This window comes from Zootoca vivipara, chromosome 9 (genome assembly GCF_963506605.1).
Source record: "Zootoca vivipara chromosome 9, rZooViv1.1, whole genome shotgun sequence".
In the NCBI taxonomy this organism is placed as follows: domain Eukaryota; kingdom Metazoa; phylum Chordata; class Lepidosauria; order Squamata; family Lacertidae; genus Zootoca; species Zootoca vivipara.
Window position 1 is genome coordinate 20641043 of NC_083284.1, and position 14209 is coordinate 20655251.

A 14209-nucleotide genomic window follows, 5' to 3' on the forward strand; every position below is an offset into this window, starting at 1 on the left:
TGGCTGTTCTGAGAGAATCCAGCTATTTACTCGGATCAGCGATATTAACCGAAAAGTCGGAATGGAAGGAAATGCAATGCTGACCTTTAAAGCCCTAAACGGCCTCGGTCCTCTATACTTGAAGGAGCGTCTCCACCCCCCATTGTTCAGCCCGGACACTGAGATCCAGTGCCGAGGGCCTTCTGGCAGTTCCCTCACTGCGAGAAGCAAAGCTACAGTGAACCAGGCAGAGAGCCGTCTCGGTAGTGGTGCCCGCCCTGTGGAACGCCCTTCATTGGAGGTCAGGGAGATGAACAACCACCTGACATTTAGAAAACACCTAAAGGCAGCCCTGTTTAGGGAAGTTTTTAATCTGTGATATTTTAATGTATTTTTATATTTGTTGGAAGCCACCCAGAGTGGCCGGGGAAACCCAGTCAGATGGGCGGGGTATAAATAATAAATAATAATAATGCGCTCTAACAGATTTCACATGCAGCATGTAGTCAAACTATGGAACTCACTGCCTCAGAAGGCAGTGATGGCCGCCATAACTCAGAACAGTGCTGATGGACTCCATTGTCAACATTCTGGCAATTCAGATGCTGAGTGCTAAAAGGCACTTTTTCATACCCACAACCTAGGTTTCGAGTTGTGCCACCTACTAGACACATGTCACACCAATGCTGAGGGACCTAGTAGTTACTAAGCCAGTTTTTAAGGTCTTGTTACTTTCATAAAAGACACACCTGCTTACACACTTCCCCTTAATTTCTCAACCCAAGAAAGTTTTAATATTGCTGTTAGCATTAAGTGGTATATAAATAATATCTTCCAATGTACTTGCCATGAAATCTATATTGTAATCCAGAGCACTATGCACAAATGCAGGTGCATGGATGGGGAAGGCAATCCAATTTCTCTTTCTGGACACAGCTCCTTGTGCCACTTCTGTGAATGATTCCCCGGTCTTCAGAAGCAGCTTGGGGGAAATCAAGGGGCTACAGTGAGATGAGGGCTGGAAAAGCCACAGGACACATATGGAACACCCTTTGGATACTGATGCACAGCCATCTGTTTATTTACCCTAGCATAAAGTTGCAGGAGGAAAAATAATGCCTATGCCCTCCAAATCCCCTTTCACCCAATACCCATGTGCACCTGCTCTTTTGCTGACTTGAGTTTCCCACCAAAAGAAGAACCAAAACAAGTCAGAGCACAGAAATGATAGCCAAGACTATTCTGGTGGGGTGGTCACATTTCATTGTACTATAATAGTGATACAGTCCATCTTCAAACTCTTTCCCCCAGACACTAACAGCTGAGTCTGCAGTCTTCAGGATCCTGTCTGTCTGGGGCTATGGAAAAGACTCAGATATACAAATCTAAAGTCATAATAATTTAAATAGCCATACATCCATGTCTAACACTTCATAAAAGTGTGCAGACTGCAACCTAATATTCCTGGGCACATATTTATATAACTTGCTGTAGGGAGTTATTAAACATGCCATTGGAGATTTTATTCCAAGTCATTAAAATGAAAAACCTGTACAACGTACAATAAACATTCAGTATGTTACGGGAACTGCACATAGTCAACTATTTTCTTAAAAGGTAGTTAATGCATTAGAGACAGCAAATAAAAAAGACTTCCATGAGAACTTTAATATTAGTTTTTAAAACAGATCAGACCAAGATTTAGTGGTTACCAGTGCCAAACAACCAGAGCAGTTTGTTGTGAACATGATGCAGATGTCATTAGCAAGGCAGGAAAAGTTATGTGGGTTGCTGGTGGTATCCTCTTACTGAAAAGATATGCAAATTACATGAGGTGTGCAGCACATAGTAACACCCCCACAAACATTTAGTGCAATGCTTCTTATGAGAAGAACAAGTGTGGTATTGAAAACAGTGTTAGATTTGGGATCAAATCCCTACTTAGTCATGAAGCTTGAAAGGGGAATTGGCCATGCTGGCTGGGGCTGATGGGAGTTGTATTCAATCCTCTGGAGGGCACCATGTTGGGGAAGGCTACTGGAAGCCACTCATTTACTCTAAGCCCAATTTAACCTGCCACTTTATTCTTAAAATGTGTAGCTAGATAACTGAAATGATTCAGCTGGCCCTGGAAGTTCACCCTTAGCAGCTCTGTTACATCAGCTTCTCCTTACAGAAATACAAAGGGGAAAAGTATTTCAGTGCATATGTGCATATGCTATTTATAACATGAAGACTACAGACACAAACAGGATTGTACAAATCATGATCTGCTTTTTTTAAATGGGACAAAATTAGTAACATAAAATGCATTAATGAAAGCCTTATAGCCTAAATATCATAATAGAAAATGAAGAGTGATTGCTAAATGAATGCTTCAGAAAACAGGAATTAAATTTGAATGGAAAACTGGGTTGAAACTAGCAAAGTTATGTATTTAATACAAAACTCTGTATTCAAGGATGGGGAAATCAGAAACATAGATATTAATGCGGAACAAGTGATTTGGCAGTAGTGCTTGTGAAAACAATCTTGGAATTGTCAAGAAAAAGCAGAGGTGCTACTCAAACTTAAAAGCTCCCCCTTCTGGCAGATATTAAATAAAAATAGTAAAAAGAAAAATATATATCAGCTTCCTTGGGAAACAAAGTTTTCTTTAAACGCCCTTTAGCAGGCTAAAAAGCTACCAAAAATCAAGTATTTTCGAAGTAGTACAAGTCCAGATATGGCAAATAAAATTAGTGCTTGATAAGCTATGCAGCACTGCATAAACAACTGCACACCGCAAGGACAGCAAACCATTCCTGTGTATTCGTTCACCTTCCATCCATTGCCATCTTTGGGTATTAAATATTCTTATTAAATTAACATCCAGATGCTTATTCGCTATCTGAGATTTCACCTTGTACCATTTCTGACTTCTGCCGCTTGCACATGGAGGCTTCGGTTGTCTCATTTAGTGGTATGGCTCCTTTCCGTTGTGGCAAAACGGTGAAAAATGCTTCCTCCCAGTCTCTCTTTTCCAAGAAAGCAAGGATGATTTCAAACACTGCAGCAAAAAGATCACATGTCCTTTAAAAATAACGGAAGTGTCTGACAGAATCAGAAATTTATTGAAGTTATGAAACTAAATTTAATTATAACCTCTGCAGCAACAGTAAAGGTAGTTAACCATACACAGGAAGATTCAACAAGCAAAGCTTTCGCACCTGCCACTATTATATAGCATTTTCAGTCATACAAGTAGTCAGCATGTGTTTGCTGTGTTGGAAGCAATTACCAAGTTTTCCCTAGTACTTCTTGATTAATTGTCTAATGGTCTATTTATGGGAGTGGCAATTAACACCCATCAGTTGAGACATAATAACTGGGGGAGGGGGGAAGTGGTGTGCATTGTATGCTTAGTTTCTTAGGCTTTCAAGTGTTATCATTACAGTGGTACCTCTGGATGCAAACGGGATTCATTCCAGAGCCCCGTTCGCAACCTGAGCAGTGTGCAACCTGAAGCGCCGAATCTGTGCATGCTCGCTGTGCGATTCGGCGCTTCTGCACACGATGTCATTCAGCGCTTTTGCGCATATCGCCGAACCCGGAAGCAACCTGTTCCGGTACTTCCGGGTTCGGCGCGTTCGTATCCCGAGATGTACGCAACCCGCAGCGAACGTAACCAGAGGTATGACTGTACTGCTGAAATCCAGTGGATGTGAAATTGAAAAATAAAAGCTAGCTTCTTGTTCTGAAAAGCTGGCTTGCTATCAAATAGTCAGCATATGTGGCAAGTAATGGTACTGGTCTCTGACATTTATGAAAAACATGCCTACTGGTAAATTTGGAAACATCTAAGAATTAGTGGAAATTAAAAAGAAAAAGAAGCATATAGCTCACTTCATGTATTTTCAAACTGTCTGTAATAAACATGAGTGGGGCAGCGCAAAACAGTTTTAGAACTCTGAAAAATCAGAGCCTTAAAACGTGGGGAGCCTCCACAATTACTGAAGGCTCCCCACTGCCCTCTCCACATGTGAAGGGTGATGACAACAAAGAGTACCGTAAGAGCTAGTGTGCTCATCCCCATTGCTTGCTGCCACGTTTACTATATGCAGTTCCAGAATCCTTCAAGAGGTCTACAGAGTACTACAAAGCCATCACACACAGGTGAATTACTGTGTTACCTGTGGCAGCGACAGTAAACTAAACTGCTGTGTTTTCTCTCACTCACTGCTATCGAAATAGTATTATTATTACTACTACTATCACTACTATTATCTACTGAATCACAACATGTGGGTGTTAAGTAAAAAAGACATCTGACATAATAAAATAACAGATGACAATGATCTCAGATGAATGCCACAAAGTATAGGCAAAAATCAGCAAGGTCCATATTTAAACCATCAGCTTTTACAAGAAGTAGGAGAACAAAAGCAAAGTGTCATGCATGATAACATCTGATACACACACGTGCTTATTTTTCAATGTTTCATTTTTTGTTTACTTTCATCCTTACCATGATTGACTGCCAGAACTTTCCGACTGTTCATTTTCACAAAGATCCCTAGTGGAAGTTGTGCATGACTTATGCCTTCTTCTTGTGCTCTTTTGTATGTAATGCCCTGTAGTAAGACACAGAAGAAAAAGTTATTATTTCCGATTATCAGATCTGTACATTCTGAGAGTTTCACAGAACGTTAAGAGTTTTATATATATATATAGCTGTGGGTACATAGAAGTCATATGGCACAAAGAAAAAAGGTCCATACTGCTTTTATATAGTTTGTTTCAAATTAGTAAAATGTTTTGCAACTATATCCTAAGAGGCTTTACTGTTTGTGCCTCATGTGTGTTCAAACAAATAACTTGTTGCAATTCATACTCAAGCAGGCAAATACAGCTCATTTACAAGCTGAACTTTTCAAGACACCTGCAGGTCAGAGGCTGCACAAAAATACTGGAAAATTCACTCTTAAGCAAGTATTTCCCTGAAAATATTCTGAGTGCTTTAGTTGCATGCCACCTTCTTATTGATGAGAAGACCCACTATGTACCACTCGGATTTCTAAAGGAAGAACAAGATGATTAAGTGGTTGGTATGTTTACTATTATCACCCAACTGCTTGCTCTATTTGTATATTCTAAATATTTTCACTTAAGCTTATGTTCAGCATCGCTATTTGTTACAAACACTTGGATATGCTACTTGGGAGTCTATTCTTAGTTACTACCATTACTACATTAAATATGATTAAAAATAACAATCACAGAGAATGATATGTTAATATCAGCAGCAACCACAGCAATGCTGCTAATGTGGGAATTTGCTGTAGCTGTTTTAGGGATCATACTGCAGCATGGGCCGCAAATACCAAATTGTAAATTTATTGTACAGAATGATGACGGGGGACGGGAAGGGACAGAAGCCAACCTGAAAACTCTGTATTCCTTCAAATTTGTTTCATGAGTCCTGGTGCAGGGTGATTAAATGCACTGTAAGCGCCTCACACCATATTTCACCAGAGTGTGGCTGTTTAACCCCTCTGCTTTTCCAGTACATCCCTCATGCACAGAAAAAGATTTCTCTGGCAAGTGAAGTATGATGATTTATTAATGTCTTCTCTTCCCATCCTTCCCACAACTGTGGGACAGTAGATAGTGGATCTGTTTTTCTTAGTTTATTTGCCTTTAGTTTGACCTCTCTGTCTTTTCAAATATAAATTGCTGACACAAAGAATTTGCATCCCAAATACTCAGTCTGATATGACTGGCTACAGAAGGAGGCAAAAATGTGCAGAAGCAACCACTAATTCTAAAAGAGCAAAGCCAAAAGGGGTCATTTAACAGAATGTTTGCTGCTCAGTTTCAAAGCATTCAATGAGTGAATGAAAAATCCACTATTTTAGTAGATATTGCCAGATGCCCAGAAAGGTAGCAACCTGCCTTTCACATTATAACACAAAGCAGCAGCTTAAAATAATCATGTTCCATAGCATTCTATGCACATTAACTGAGTTCAATAGGACTTCTTTCCAAGTAAACATACACAGGATTCCACACATTAGTAATCTACCTTGTGATGATTGTGATCCACAAGGCCTCCAATGACATAGGCTTTGGACTCATCTAGTTCATTTAGGACTTCAGGAGAATCCGATGTAAGGTACACAAGGTCTTCTTTCTTCATCAGTTCACTATAATGTTCTGATTTAATGTGGATATCCTTCAAGATACAAATACACACAAATGTATTAATTGTCTAATTGTTCAAGGATTTTCTTAGAGAACCAGTCAAAGTGGTAGACACAGTTACAAAAAGCAGCTACATTCGAGACTGTATCTTCTACATGGGCTATAATGTGGTGGGTGTGATTTTAACAATGTCACTTGCTCTACCGGTACTTAGAGGATTAGATGAGATCTTTACTTCCACCTCCAAGGCAGAAGGAAGTCAGTCTGTCTCAAGAGAACCTGCCCAACACTACATCTTGGGCAGATCCTCTGAATCAAACTACTTTCTTGTCAAGAAACATGTCCCAATCAGCCTGGATACAGAGCAGAAAAACTTGATTCATGACTGGCCTCCAAAACAGCAGAATTTTTTAAAACTGCAATTAAAAAAGCTGCAACAAGGTCCTTCTGTACATATGCTCATTCACTTCAGAATTACAATACTGTTCTCTTCTTCAAATATATCAATCTTCACTTATAATTCAGAAACCCAGACATAAACAAAGCAGCCTTCTCACTCAAAACTACCAGATCATAACTGACTGAACAGAAAATCATCAGACAAGAAAGGAGGAATTAAAATAATTCACTGACACAATCTACTGTAATTTTCCGTGTATTGGATGCCCTCTATTTTTGGGGACCCCAAATTAAGAAAATGGGGGGAAATTGCCCTTTGTGTTTTTTATATTCTGTTGGAAGCCTCCCAGAGTGGTTGGGGCATTCATTTAAACACACAAATAAGACGAAAAAGTGTTCACAACAAAAGTTAAGCAAATCTGAAATTGCTAGTACCTTCCAGTTTACCCATCCTTTGTCAGTTTCATTCATGTTGTCCTTTAGCTGGCCTCCATGGCTAGTCAAGTAAAACTTTGGAAGACAAAAAGGCAAAAGAAGTGTATAATGTTGACTGCTAATATCCAACCTCTAATTAGGTACTCCTAACAATACAATCATATACAGTCAAACCTCGGTTTACACCTACCTCTGTTTGCGACTGCTTCGGCGAGCGACCGCCATGGACCCGGAAGTGTTTACATCCGGGTTCCGCCGCGTCGGATGCGCAGATGCGATCTGCGCAGCACGCGCAGAAGCGCTCTATTGCAGTTGCAAACCGAAGCACCACTGTATTACTTTTGAAGGTGTTCAAATGGATTTTGATCATTTTAGCTTTATTAGTTTGAATAAAACTCAAAACAGGATTTAACAAGTTTGATATATTTTGCCCAAAATGTTCCACAGCAAAACAAACACACAAGTACTCTAAAATATTAACTGCATGACAAAATGATACATGTTTTTAGGCATACACAGATATTTGCACTGTCATCTTAATAATATATTGAAATGCAAGTCTGACAAAAATACTGTCAAATTAAGTCTATGTTTGCTATTAAATAAAATATTTTCATTTTTTGTAAGGAGTGGCCTTTCACATTTCATGTATATCACTAACTGGTCTGAACACAAAAATCAGAAAATAGTTTACAACAACATACCTGTACAGGATGGAGTGCTTTGCGATTTTCTGCATAACATCTCTGAATTTGCTTGTGAAGTTTCTTGACATCCTGTATACAACACAATTTGTTTTTATATTGTCCTTCAGAGAAAGCACCACAACATGCTTTAACCAAGAGATTCAGAGACGCTAAAGAGAGAGAAAGTAAACTTTTAACTGACAAAAAGTTATTTCTGAATAGAACATTATTTTGGGGGGGGAATATTAAGTGACTATAAAAAATAACACTGCAATTAAATAATTTTTCAAAGATCTCACATATTCACTATTGTACTTTACTTAAAGTTCATCATGTTGAAAATTACTAATTTACAAACAAGTTAAAACTAAACAGGAAATATCTAAGTTGCAATTCTATGGGTGCTTATTTGAGAACAAGCCCCTCTGAAATCAGTGGAACTTTCTTATGATTAAATATGTACAGGACAGTAAGCCTAGTCTAACAACTGTAAAAATTAATAGTGATGCACAATTCCTTCTAGAACAAACGTTTTTATTCTTAGAATTAGTCATCTAAAATAGTATTTAGGAAAGTGTGATGCAAATGTCTCCAAGCTCATTGGACATCGGTGGTGCTCACTAAATACCAGTGTTACATACCACCCACTGTTGTAAAACAGAAACATTATACAGCAGTTTTAATCTCAATAGCATTATTTTACTAACATATCTGTATGTGCCTACAGCCCTACACCAGAGCTTTCCAAACTTATGTTGGTGACACACCTTTTAGATATGCATCATTTCGTGACACAGTAATTCAGTTTTGCTAGGAAACCAGAAGTTAAACTAATCCCTTTCCAGCCCTGGGAGGAGTGCAGCGAGTGTTCACGTGACACACCTACACAATACAGCCAACACACTAACGTGGCAACACACAGTTTGGAAAGCTCTGGCTTACACGATTATAGGCATAACCTAATAAACAAATAAAAGCACCCTAAATAACTTGTTTCTGAAAAGTATAACTTTCATTTACCTTTAGCTCCATTAAATTGTCAAAACTGCAATCTATAATAAGGCGAAGGGTACTAGGAACAACATCCCTATGCAAACGTTTCCTGAAACTTCCGTCGTTGCTAGATTCCAACTGAGACTGGCGCTCTTGTTTTCTCTTCAGGCGTTTTTCTTTACGTTTCTGTCTGAAAGATTGCAATTTGTAAACACCCAAGTGCCATGGTATTATACAATGATTCTGCACACATATGCAACATAAAGAGATGGTAGTAGCTCACCCATCTTGTCTCAAGAGGCTTTTAGCACTAAGGTACAAACAGTTTTATACAGTCTTTCTCTTCAGGTGTTTTGTGTTTTGACCTGCAGTGCTCTGGCCTCCCAGACTTGCTGTCTTGTGCCCGTGCACTCACAATGCCTACTTCTACTGTGTTTCTCATATTATAAGACACGTCTTATATTTATTTTTTCCTCAAAAAAACACACTATGGCTTATTTTCAAGGGATGTCTTATTTTTTTCCTCCTCCTCCTGCCGTGGCCAGCATTGCTGCTGCGCCTATCACTATGTCTTATTTTCGGGGTATGGCTTATATTCCTTGAATGCTTAAAAATCCTGCTATGGCTTATTTTATGGGTATGTCTTAAAATATGAGAAACAGGGTACATACACACCCTTTCTTTAAATGCTCATAAATTTCATCACCTTCATCCCAGGGGAAAGATTTGCTGTTATCCTTTTGCAAGACAAATAATGGCTTTACTATTAGTCTTTCATAAGCAACTGTCTATAAAAAATGATTTTCAGAGAAAGAAACTGCTCAAAGAGAAACAGTTATCAAAGCAAAAGTACAACTGAACCTATTATTCCTTCCAGTGTCTTGACTGGGACAAAACAAAAGCTTCACACAAACTGCAGCACAGAAAAAATGAAAGAGGGATTTGAAGAGAATGTTGGTTAAAGCTCAAGAACTCCATTGCAACTGTTAGCCATGATGTGGGATGGAAATGCCAAGGTCAAGAAGAATGCACAATTTCCTTCTTCCATATCTGAATGAGGGAAGGCATGAAAAACTAAAACATGATACACATATTAAATCATATGTGAAATGTATTAGATTCCTGTGTCTAATTTATTCTAATCAGGTGATTACATCAAATGCCTAGTGTAAAGTCAAGCAAATATACTCATAGATTTTGCAGTAGTTTCTAAGCAGGTTTTTATCATGCAAGTTCTGTGCAATCCTGGATTTAAATAAATGTTGGTTTTCCCTAATGCATTTTTTCACTTCTCCCCACAGTAATGGGAATAAAAGAAAGGGCATGAGAGAAAGAAGTCCACTTCTGATCTCTTCTTTGATATAAATTGGGGGTAGAGAGAATATAGCCTGAACCTGCTGTTAATAACCCATGCTTGTAGCAAGAAGTACCGGTAACCCATACTTGCGCAAGTTTCTTTGTTCTTCCCACTGTTTCTGCTTCATTAGCTTCTTTCTTTGCCTCTTTGACATAGCTTCAATATTCTCCATCTTTTCCAGTAATTCATTTCCCATCTGATCAAGGTGGCACTTCCCATCTCCTTTTACATCAGTAACCTTGGTTGCCACAAGGTTTTCTGGTAGCATTCCTGATGACATGAGCTTTCTAATTATCTTACTGTTCTTTTTTTCCCCTTAAGATGCTACAAATGTTGGGATTAATATATTGCACAACTTCTGCCTCCAATACTGTGGATAAAATAGAAGATTTAAATATTATTTTAAAAGTATGCATACAAACCTTTGTTTGTTAGAACTACAACCCCCCAGGCAATTAATCTCAAAGAAACTTACAAGACTAGGAATGTAACATATTGTTTCCAGCCTATTTTCCTATTATTTTGTAAATGAACCAACATGTAGGATAACAAGAAAACAAAAAAAGCACCAGTACCGTGTTTCTCATATTTTAAGACATGTCTTATATATTTTTTTACTCAAGAAAATAAGCCTATGGCTTATTTTCGGGGGTGTCTTATTTTTTTGCCGAGCCCCGACTGAGCGGGAACCAGCAAAGGCAGCAGCCCGCCGCCGGCATGGAGCTCCAACAGAGCGCGCGCTTTGCCGAGCTCCAAGCCGGCGGCGGGCTGCTGCTTTTGCCTGTAAACACGATTACAGCCTGAAACTCAAGACGACAGAGACCAAGGCGGCGGAGGAGGAAGAGCGCGGCTCCTTCCTTCCCTCCACAGCCAGCTGCAACTTTACACTTCGCCGTCTTGCGGGCGTGTCCCCGCGGGTGGCCGAAGTTCCAGCAAGGCAGGAAGGCTGTGGAGCAACAGACGGCCAAAGCTGGGCAAGCGCCCGCCTCACCCTGCCTTGCTGAGGAAGGAGCGGGTGGCGCGTGCGCTAAGAAGTTTCTTTCCTCAGGCCTGAGCCAAGAAAGGAGGAGGAAGCAGCGAGCGACGGGGTCGCCGCCTGTGTCAGGGGCACGCCGTGTCCTCCACTCACAGGCAGCCGGTCCGCCGGGAGAAAGACGCCGCCTTCCCTTCTCAGAGGAGCGGCGAGGAGGGCTGAGGCCCGGGGCGGGAGGCGCTCGCCACCTTCTCCTGCAGCCCCGGAGCAACTGCTTGGCGGCGGGGAGCATCCTCGCCACCTTGCCCTGCTTCTCCTCTCCCCGCTCAGGTCGAGCTGAGGGAGCCGAGGGGCGTCGGGGCGCGCAGCCGCCGCCCGCGCAAGAAGCGGCAGCTGGGCGCGCGCGGAAGGCGAGGCGAGGCGCCTGTAGCACCCGAGGAGCCCGTTGTGCGAGTGAGCAGCTCTCCGAGTGAGCAGCAGAGGGCGGGTTTTAAGGGGAAGGCGTTTCTGCCGCTCGTTGGGCTCTCCCCGCCTCCCCCCCTCACATTTGTTTTTGCTGACAAAAAGAAAAGAAAAGCAGCAGCAACAGCCAAAAAGCAGCTCGCGAACGAAAGCGCAAGAGCTGCAAAGTACTTTTCTGCCAATTGCCCTAACCACGCGAGAGAGACGCGCCCTTTGCCAGCTACGAGATCCAGGTCTCTCCCCTGCACAGCCCGCCGCCGGCACGGAGCTCCAACAGAGCGCGCGCTTTGCCGAGCTCCAAGCCAGCGGCGGGCTGCTGCTTTTGCTGGTTCCTGCTCAGTCGGGGCTCGGCAAAGCGCGCGCTGCTGCCCTTGCCGGGTCCCGCTGGGTCGGGACTTGGCACGGCGTGCCCTGCCATACCGTACCAGCATGTCTTATTTTCGGGGTATGCCTTATATTTCGCCAGGTCTTGAAAATCCTGCCATGCCTTATTTTTTAGGGATGCCTTAAAATATGAGAAACACGGTATATTTCTAAAACCTATATGCTTTAATGTCAAATTGGTGGTTATGAACAAAGGATAGCACACGTTTAAGGCACGAGACGAACTATTTATGACCTCAAATCAGGGTGGATAAAAATCAATGATTTTTTTAAAAAAATCAAAAAAATCGGATTTTTTTGATTTAAATTGGATTTTTTTAAATAAAATGCTTTTTGAGGAAAATATATTACCACCCAAAGGTTATTCCATCATGAAATAAAGATTAGTTTTTTAATTATGTAGAATAAGGTTGTATATGTTTAATTTTTGGGGTAAATAAATTCCATTAATCCATTCACAATGTCATGCTCTTCCAGAGGTTTTTGTAAGATTATTGGGCAGTTTCTCTGCCTACAAGATATTATCACAGATGCTTGGTTTACTTTTGCAGTTCTCAAAACTGAATTTGACTCAGCAGAGATCACATGCCTCTTCTTCACAGCAAAAATGTTATAACGTGAACAGAGTTGAGAAAAAGACCTTAATCCTATTGTTCTACAAACCTATGAATACAGAAACAACCCCTTCAGTGCTAAGTTTCAAGAAGTTCAGTGAATAGAATAGAAACAATATTTTTCTGATTTTTTGGAGTGGACAGTATTTAAGTTTTTCATGTGTAGGCTGGGCTGACAGTCTAAGTTTCTATCTATCTATCTATCTATCTATCTTGTTTTTGTTTAGCCAAATTAGTTAACAAACATGGACGTTTGTTTAAGCAAATAACATATGCTGTAATGTTATTGTTTCAGTTGAATAAATCTATTTAAATTGTTATTATTAAGGTAATGATTATTTTTCTCCTTCCTAAGTACAACAGTAAAGTTGTCCAAATATGAATGATTAACCTATTAAATTGGGGATAAAAAACTAATATGAAAAGTTGTTATTCTAAAAATCTTCATCTACTTGCATATTAAAGTCATACCAGCAAGAATTAGTCTTTATGTAGAAAACTATGATTTAAATCAAGCCTTACTGACTAGTGATTTAAATCGTGATTTAAATCAGTTTGATTTAAATCAAATCCACCCTGCCTCAAATAAGCCATACGATGGGCAGATGTCCTAAATTGGCAAGAAGCTTAAGGAAGTGTGTTCAGTTTGTGCCTTGAGGAGGCTTACTGAAGGCGGACATAATTCGCTGCGGAAGAAGCTTCCCTTCAGCCGAGTCCGCTTCCTCTTGTACTCTGAAGCTGCATCCTCTGGCCTTTTTATTTTTAAGAGAGCTTCAACCCATTTGTAGCCTCTTAAGACACTTGGAGCTGCGGGAGACTAAACGCGGCTAAGCCGTCTCCGGATTCACTTATTATTATTACTACTGTTTAAAAAGAGAGAGAGAGAAGCCTAAGCGTTTAAAAAAGGGGTGTGTGTGTGTGTGTGTCCATTATCAACAGCTTTCCCTTCGCTACCAATCGCCGCCCTGAGGCGGGTGGGGAGGGAGGGAGGAGCGCCCGGCCGAATGCCGAAGCGGGGAGGGATACGAAGAAACGCGGCTTCCCGCGCTTAAGAAACAGGAAAGGAAAGGAAAGCACTTGCCGCTCCCGGCGCGCCAACCCGCAGCAACCGCCACCAACAGACCGCCAGCCGTTTCCTCACGAGCTACTCGGGCTGAGCAGGTGAAGCGGGAGATTCCGGCGCGCGGCAGTGACGCAAATCCCCTCGCGACCACGGGCGGGGCTCAGGGACGGAAGCTCCGCCCCTGGCGGGCGACTAGAGCAATGTTTTGGGGTCCTAGGTTTACGCGCCGACGTGTTGCGGCTTGTAGTTTAGCTGACCTCGTAGCTGCCTGCGTGTGCCTGGCTTTACCAAGCTATACGAAAGTTAACACGGCAGTGCTGGGAACACGCTTTCTCTCTCTCGGAAAAGAGAGAGTCGGTGTTTCTCCAACTTGGGTCCCTAACTGCTGTTTGACTACAATTCCCATCATCCTTGGCTAGCAGGACCAGCGGTCAGGCATCATGGGAGTTGTAGTCCAGCAACAGCCGAGGACCTACGTTTGAGAAACACCGTGAAAGAGAACCTCCATGTTCAGAGGCAGTGTTTATCTGGGCAGTTGCTGCGGGGTGGGGTGGGAGGGGGAGAGTAGCGGGTGGAAAATAGTGGAGGAAAGGCCGCCACATCTTGCTTGAGGACTTATTGGGAACATGTGGGTGAACGTTGGGAAATAATGGTGAAGGGGAGCTCTCCTGCTTGTCTGAA

At 41.5% G+C, this 14209-nt stretch overlaps 1 protein-coding gene across 3 annotated transcripts; it reads right to left on the reverse strand.

Annotated features, from left to right (window-relative positions):
* Nucleotides 1-156: 156 nt before the first annotated feature.
* On the reverse strand, nt 157-13638 carry TRMT10A (tRNA methyltransferase 10A). 3 transcript variants are annotated; one of them, XM_035113808.2, is made up of 9 exons: nt 13547-13638; nt 10119-10402; nt 8703-8865; nt 7701-7772; nt 6997-7071; nt 6044-6193; nt 4487-4592; nt 2882-3028; nt 158-2148 (listed from the first exon to the last, which is right to left on the reverse strand). In XM_035113808.2, the coding sequence occupies exons 2-9, from the start codon at nt 10310-10312 to the stop codon at nt 2048-2050; spliced, it is 1008 nt and encodes a 335-aa protein (XP_034969699.2). In that variant the 5' UTR covers nt 10313-10402; nt 13547-13638; the 3' UTR covers nt 158-2047. The 3 variants fall into 3 exon arrangements, with proteins under 3 accessions (XP_034969696.2, XP_034969699.2, XP_060134456.1); XM_035113805.2 differs by lacking the exon at nt 13547-13638 and having other exon boundaries at nt 157-2148; nt 10119-10997; XM_060278473.1 differs by having other exon boundaries at nt 158-3028.
* Nucleotides 13639-14209: the final 571 nt, after the last annotated feature.